Source organism: Garra rufa, chromosome 17 (genome assembly GCF_049309525.1).
Source record: "Garra rufa chromosome 17, GarRuf1.0, whole genome shotgun sequence".
NCBI lineage: Eukaryota > Metazoa > Chordata > Actinopteri > Cypriniformes > Cyprinidae > Garra > Garra rufa.
The window spans coordinates 7,312,447-7,320,686 of record NC_133377.1 but is presented as its reverse complement, the minus strand read 5'-3'; the positions used below and the strand labels follow the sequence as shown (position 1 = coordinate 7,320,686).

The window sequence follows — 8,240 nt, the reverse complement described above, 5'->3', positions numbered from 1 at the left end:
GGTTTATCCTCTAGAGGGCGTTGATATCTGACACATTCTGAGTGCACTACACAGGCTATTTTAATAGAATGAAAAATAAATCAGATGTTTTGAGCTGAATTCTAACAGACAAGTCAACGTAAACACGATACAAAACGTACACAAATCCAAATTAGCTTATAAAATGTATTTAAAACAACAACTGGGAGTTACCCGTAACTAACAGAAACAAACAAACCAAAAATAAACAAATAATTTGTTAATTGCAATTATATATAAAAACAAAAAATGTCAACTTAAGTTTAATTCAGTTACTTGGCAAGGCAACATTTATTGTACTTAAATGACTAAAACTACAATTGAAATGAGAGTCAAAATTAAACAGACATACTTAAAAGTAAAATAGTAATTTTTACAAGTGACAAAAACACAGAAAAATTACTATCCATTAAATTTTACAATTAAAATAGGCAAGTAAAAAATGAAAATATACATTGACAGTCAAACGATTTTTAATGTTTTTTGAAGAAGTCTCTTCTGCTCACCAAGCCTGTATTTATTTGATCAACAATGCAACAAAAGCTGTAATATGGTGAACTATTTGTAATATTTAAACTGTTTTCTAATTTAATATATTTTAAAATGTAATTTATTCCTGTGATTTCAAAGCTACATTTTTAGCATCATTACTCCGGTCTTCAATTTCACAGGATCCTTCAGAAATCATTCTAATATGCTGATTTGCTGTTCAAGAAACATTTATTATATTTTTTTATCAATATTTAAAACAGTTGAGTAAATCTTATTTAGGATTGCATAGAAAGATTCAAAGCATTTATCTGAAATAAAAAGGCTTCTGTAACATTATACACTATAGTATTGAAAAGCTTGGGGGGGAATTATAGGTCTTACAGGTTATAGAAATTAATACTAAAAAATGTTTATTTATTTATCAAGGATGCTTTAAATTGATCAAAAGTGATGATAAAGACATTTATAATGTTACAAAAGATTTCTGTTTCAGATAAATGCTGTTCTACCGAACTTTCTATTAATCAAAGAAACCTGAATTCTACTCCGCTGTTTTCAACATAATAATGTTTTCTGAGCATTATTATCAGAATATTAGAATAATTTCTGAAGTATCATGTGACATAAGTAATGACGCTAAAAATTCAGCTTTGAAATTCCAGAAATTAATTTTGTTTTAAAATATATTCCAATAGAAAACAGATATTTTAAATGGTACAAATATTTCAAAATGTTACTGTTTTAGCTGTAGATCAAATAAGTGAGCAGAAGAGACTTCTTTAAAAAAAAAAAAAAAAACATTAAAATACTGTTTAAAAACTTTTGACTGGTAGTGTATTAACAAAAATAATTTTAAATAATAATAAATATTGAATAAAATATAGTAAAATACTTAATTTAGAGGGAATTTATTTTAAATCTACTTTCCACACCCATCAAGGTTATGCTATGGGCAGATCATTTTATGTACAGTTGTATAAAACCTTAAAACTAGTATTCCAGTTTTTGAAATACAATCAAATTGGCCGTAATATACGGTTAATATCAACGATACTTATGAGTACTTGGAAGTTTTTAACTGTGCAACTGAAAAACTGGAACTATATGTGGGGGGAAAAATCTGTGTAACAAATAACAATAATAAAATAAGTAGTAGACACGACAGGAAATTCACACTGGCTTTAAACACTGTGAGGAAGCAAAGAACAATTATGTTTTACATCTGTGTTTTAATACAAATTCACAGTAAACAGTTTAACAGGAACTATTTTTTATATTTTAAAATATAAATGCATCAAATGAATTTGAACAAACATTTCCTAATCATCATCAAATCTGATCTTTTTCCCTTGGAACGCTGTGATTTGTGCCTGCTGTTCTTTTCTCTTCTTGCTTGCCTCCCATGAGGGATGAAGGGACTGCTGGGGTGGGTCAAACATCCTGCTAGGTGGACCTCTTGGATTCCGGTTCTGCTCAAACTGTGGCCTTCCCCTCCCTGCCCCCGAAGGTCCTGCTTGCTTTTGTTCAGCATCTTTAAAAGTCTGTCTGTTGGGTTTGAATGCACCCGTTCTATTGTCAGCGCCAAGGTCTTGAGCTTTATCTTGAGGTGCTTTCATCCTAGCTTTAGGACCTTTCTTCAGGTTGTGCAGTCGAGGACGTCTGGGGCCATCAATGCGAGGGCCAGACTTTGCTTTCTGAGAGGAGACGCTAGATTTGGACAACGCTGAGCAAAACACAGACTGTAATTTGCCAAGGTTTGTCTCCTGAGGTTTGCCGGTGACCTCCTTTTCAGTCTTTTTCTCCTTGACTGTACCTTGGGTACTTTTCCGTTTTTTGAATTTGCTAACTTTGCCCAGAAAGAAGTCATCATCGTCACTCTCTTCAGACTGAGACGACTGCTTATGGAAACGTTCTTCTGTGCTATCATCAAAATATTCCTTCTTTTCCTCCTCCTCATCTGATAAATCACTCCCTTCATCATCCTTTTCTGGTTCAACCTTCTTGGTCTCAGGTAGGTCTGGTTTCTTTTGTGGCTTTGAGGTGGTCTTCGTTTCTTTGCTTTCTTTACTAATGTTGTTCTTGCTTACAGTTGAAGACTTTTCAGAAGAACTTAGGACTTTGGGAGCCGTGGCCTCTACTTTCTGTAATTTAGCTTCAACCCTTTTGGGCTTTTCTGAAGGTGCTGGAATAATCTTGGATGGTGGCACCTTTACAAGACCATTGTCTGTTCTTGCTGTTGGCTCTGCAATGTTAGGCTTTTGGATCTCAGTGGTAGGTCTGTTCAATTTTTCCTCTACCACATCACCATCCTCTTCGCTGTCTCTTTGGTCATCCTCTGATTCCTCATCTTTATTCTCAGACAGCACCATATCTTCTAAACCGTAAGTTTTCTTCTCCTCAACCTTAGCAGCCTTTGCTTTTTCTTCTTTGATGTCTTCTTTGACCTGCTGAAGCTTGTTGATGAAGCGGGAATGTGTGGCGATATGGGCGATGGCTCTGTCCACTGGGCTCGCCTGAGGGTCCTGCAAAACCTTCTCAAAATCAGCATTCTCCTGAAGTGCTGCCGTGGTCACCTGATCCAGTTTAAGGCTTCTTAAAGCCTGGATTTCTTTCAGGATTTCCGCTGTTCTCTCTTGGTTTTCCTTACCCTTCTTCTTCTTCAGAATAGCCGCTTTCTTCACCATTTTACTGATGACCATTAGCCTCGTCCTCTTCACTATCTTTCTTATTCTGATCACCTCCTCTGGGATGCTGACCGTTTTGGATGATTCCTGTAAGAGACAGAATAACCTTCATCAATAAAAAGAGTTTCAATGGAATAATTCATCTGTAAAGGAACATTCTTTTATTATTTACTCATCTTCATTCCAAACCTGTATTCTGTTGTTTTCCTCTTGAACACAAAATTGAATTTCTGAAGTATTTACCTCAGTTTTGGGGTCATGGTTCTGTATGATTTCAGTACAGCAAAGAGAATCTGTCCTGCAGATATTTATTTTATAAACAGCAGCTGCAACATTTTTTATTGGGAAGGTTCTCATTTGCACTGTGCATACAGTTTTATCTGCATCATAATAATTGTTTAACCTTAATGTAAGGTGCTGACATGTGTACATTTTTCTTATTTTGCCTAAATATCTTTTTTTTTTTTTTTCATTTTTGTACTGCCCTTCAGAAGATACTTACATGTTTCCCAAAAAAAAAAAAAAAATACATTTAACCTGATCTTCAAATTTAAAAAGTTTTCACCCCTGGCTCTTAATGCATCGTTTTTTCTTCTGGAGCATCAGTGAGTGTTTGAACCTTCTGTAATAGTTGCATATGAGTCCCTCAGTTGTCCTCAGTGTGAAAAGATGGATCTCAAAATCATACAGTCATTGTTGGAAAGGGTTTAAATATACAACAATGCTGAAATAACTAAATTAAAAGAAAAAAAAAAGAATTTGTGTTTTCTTAAGAACAGCAGGCAGTTTAGCTGTTCAGGACACACAAGAGACTCATCAACAACTATTACTAAAAAAAATTCAGGTAACGACACAGTATTAAGAATCAAGTGTATGTAAACTTTTGAACAGGGATATTTTTATAATTAATTATTTTCTCTTGTGGACTATATGTGACCCTGGACCACAAAACCAGTCTTAAGTCGCTGGGGTATATTTGTAACAATAGCCAAAAATACATGGTATGGATCAAAATTATTGATTTTTCTTTTAGGCCAAAAATTATTAGGAAATTAAGTAAAGATCATGAAGATTTTTTGTAAAATTCCTACTATAAATATATCAAAATGTAATTTTTGATTAGTAATATGCATTGTTAAGAACTTAATTTGGAGAAGTTTAAAGGTGATTTTCTCAGTATTTAGATTTTTTTGCACCCTCAGATTCCAGATTTTCAAATAGATGTATCTCGGCCAAATATGGTCCTATCCTAACAAACCATACATCAATAGAAAGCTTATTTATTGAGCTTTCATATGATGCATACAACTCAGCTTTGTATTTTAAGTATCTTATTCAGGTCAGTACTAAATAAAAAAAATTACATTTTGTATGATCCCTCTTATTTTTGTATTTGGCAAATTCTGCAAGGTATGTGTAAACTTTTGACTTCAACTGCATATGTCAGCAAAAAAAGATTCTTAGGTTTACAATTTCAAATTTTCTGGTTATTTTTTGACTTTCAGCATCATGTTGTCGTTGTAACGTGGATATGGAAATTGGCCATGGCCACTCAAAATTAATTAGATAACGTCACTCATCTATCAACAGTGTTGCCAGATTATAGTAACATTATTGTCATGGTTTTCGCCAAATGAAGTTTGGTCCTGAGACACCATATTTGATTTCAAAGTGTGCTGAGGGAAATTTCCAGTGAATTTTTGGGTGAACGGTTCATTTTAAGAAATAGTTCACCCAAAAATCATTATTACTCACCTTAATATTGCTTCAAACCCGTAAGACCTTTGTTCATCTTCGGAACACAAATTGAGGTATTTCTGATGAAACCTGAGCACTCTGACCCTACATAATCAGCAACATAACTGAAATGTTCCCAGACCCAGAAACATAGTAAGGACATTGTTAAAACAGTGGATGTGACATCAGTGGCTCAACTGTAATTTTATGAAGCTGTGAGAACACTTTTTGTGCGCAAACAAATGTGAATGTGTTTAAAGCTCTCAGATTTCATCAAAAATATCTTAATTTGTGTTCCGAAGATGAACGAAGGTCATATAGGTTTGGACATGAGGGTGAGTACTTAATGACAATTTTTAGTTTTTGGCGAACTATCCCTTTAACATTATCTGAAGAATGTTTTATTGTATAATCGGACACTGTGTGTTTCATTAGACTGTTTTGGAATCTAAACTAAAATAATTTTACAAACACCACTTAGAATACACTTACCTCAACTGTTAGTGATTTTTCATTCTGGCACTGTTTGGTCTGTTCATTTATTGTCTCTTGACTTGTCTTCTGGCTTTCCTGTGAGGAAACATCAATCTCCTCTTTTCTGTCTTCATCTGTCTTTTTATCACCCTCATCCTCTTCTAGTTTCTCCTCATTATCTTCATCATTCGATTTCTTTGAGCCCACATCACCACCACCGTCTGTCTGTGACTGATTTTGTGACGGGGCACTTTCTGCTTGTTTTTTTCCTTTAATTAAATTTGTTCGTTCTTCTTTGAAGGCTTTGATGGCTGCCTTTATGCTCTGGATTTTCTTGCTGAACTGTGGGTGCGTGGCGATGCGGGCGATGGCTCGTTCAGATAGGCTGGCCTCTGTATTCCGGCACACTTTCTCAAAGCTGATGTCCGTCCGTAGGGCGGCCTTGGTGACGCTGTCAGGTGCGACACATTTCAGCTCAGAGATCTCCTCCCGAAGTCTGTCCGCTCGCCTGCGGAGCTTCTCCAAGTCTGCCTCACTTCCTTTCTTCTTCTCCAGAACTAAGATCTGACGGTTGAGTTTCCTGATGAGTTGAACCTTCACCCTTTTAACCTCCACCCTCATCTTGACCACCTCATTGCTGAGGTTCAGTACTTTAGGCATCTTTATGTACTTTCTGAAAAGCTGAAATGAGAAAAGCAACAAGTGGTGTAAGTGTGCCAATGAAAAGTGCTTTTTATGGTTATGTTTTGATGTTTTAATATAATCACTATCAAGCCGTGCAATCTTAACATTTTTAATTTCAACGCTGAGCTGTTACTTACTCAAAAACACAAAGAATTTGTCACAGAAATACTACTGCTATAAATATATCAAAAGTCAAAAGTTTTTGAACAGTAAGATTTTTAATGTTTTGTTAAGAATTATTTTCTGCTCACCAAGCCTGTATTTATCTGTTTGAAAATACAGCAAATGCAGTAACATTGTGTTTTTTTTTATTTTAATATATTTTCAAATTTTTTCCTGTGAACAAAGCTAAACTTTCAGCATCATTACTCCAGTCTTCAGTGTCACGTGATCCTTCAGAAATCATTCTAATATTCTGATTTGCTGGTCAAGAAACATCTTTAATTAATATTATCAATATTCTTTGATGTTACAAAAGATTTCTATTTCAAATAAATGTTGTTCTTCTGAACGTTTACTCATCAAAGAAACCTAAAAAAATTCTAATCTTATCTGTTTTCAACATAAAAAAATAATAATAATAATGACTGTTTTTGAGCAGCAAATCAGATTATTAGAATGATTTCTGAAGGATCGATGGGAGCAATGATGCTAAAAATTCAGCTTTGAAATCAAAGGAATAAATTACAATTTAAAAAAATATTCAAATAGAAAACAGTTAATTGAAATAGTACAAATATTTCAAAATGTTACTGTTTTTGCTGTACATTGGATCAAATAAATGCAGAGTTGTTGTTTTTTTAAACATTAAAAATCCTACTATTTAACAACATTTGACTGGCAGTGTATAAACGTATTAACACTAAATATAATCAAATTTAGTATAAAAAAATAATTTATTTGACATTATTATGTTATACTTTTAACATTATAAATATCTATACATGTAACATTATAAATGTTTTTACTGTCACTTTTGAGAAATTTAATGCATCCCTGAATAAAATAGAAAAACCTTTATATATATATATATATATATATATATATATATATATATATATATATCAGATTTTCAAATAGATGTATCTCGGCCAAATATTGTCCTATCATAACAAACCATACACCAATAGAAAGCTTATTTATTGAGCTTTCATGTGATGTATATATCTCAGTTTTGTCAAATTTAACCTTATGACTGGTTTTGTGGTCCAGGGTCACATATATATATACATAGAAAGTGTTTGTTTTGTTGTGGTCAAACCACTGTTTTTGTCTTGTTTTCTGTATCCAATCACAGGCTTCAAATATCCTGTTTTATTATATGTATGTAAAACTCAATTTTCACTTATACAATTTTTTAATGTGGGCTCATTTTGTTCATGTGGATATGGAAATATATTACTATACTACAATAATATGTATAATATGTATATGTATTATATTAATAGATATTATTGTACCTATGTGAAAGTTTTTTTATAAAAATCTGAATTTTTATCACAACATAACATTGTATTGCACAGTGCTCATATTGCATCAGTATTGCATGTCTGTGTACATCATCTTAAACATTTTGATCAAAAAACAACTTATTTCTATGAATGTTAAAAAGGTTCTGAAACAAAACACTTTTAAAAACAGGTAACAGAGTGTCATAAAATGATTGCTCAGTAGATATTTACATCATTGCAAAAAAAATCATATGAATGAAATCACAACAACGCAATAACATGACAAGTAAAACGTTTGTGTACGTATTTTGTAACAAAACTGAGTACTGTGCAATATCATGAAACGCAAATACAATGTTGACATAATCTGATCCACTAAACTACTCATAATAAACAGTCATAACACTTACATGATTTTAACTTAAAATGACATGAATGTTATTTAAAATAATAATGTATTCTTGCGACATGTCAATAAACTCATGTTTCTCATCAAGCATGGCTAAAGGCATGTGTTGAAGCGATTCAAAGTGCTCCATGTAAAAACACCTCGTTTGCTCAAAATGCCACTAGTTTACTTCACTATTATTATGAAAATCATCACATCCACCGTTTATGTCAATTCTAGCACTTACCTCTACAAAATAAACACAAAAATCAGACAGAAGTGTTGTCTGCTCAGGACGCCGCCATCTTGCAT

At 33.1% G+C, this 8,240-nt stretch overlaps 1 protein-coding gene across 1 annotated transcript; it reads right to left on the bottom strand.

Annotated features, from left to right (window-relative positions):
• Positions 1-1,719: 1,719 nt before the first annotated feature.
• Positions 1,720-8,238, bottom strand: srfbp1 (serum response factor binding protein 1). The gene is made up of 3 exons (XM_073822033.1): positions 8,176-8,238; positions 5,424-6,086; positions 1,720-3,281 (listed from the first exon to the last, which is right to left on the bottom strand). The coding sequence occupies exons 2-3, from the start codon at positions 6,063-6,065 to the stop codon at positions 1,830-1,832; spliced, it is 2,094 nt and encodes a 697-aa protein (XP_073678134.1). The 5' UTR covers positions 6,066-6,086; positions 8,176-8,238; the 3' UTR covers positions 1,720-1,829.
• Positions 8,239-8,240: the final 2 nt, after the last annotated feature.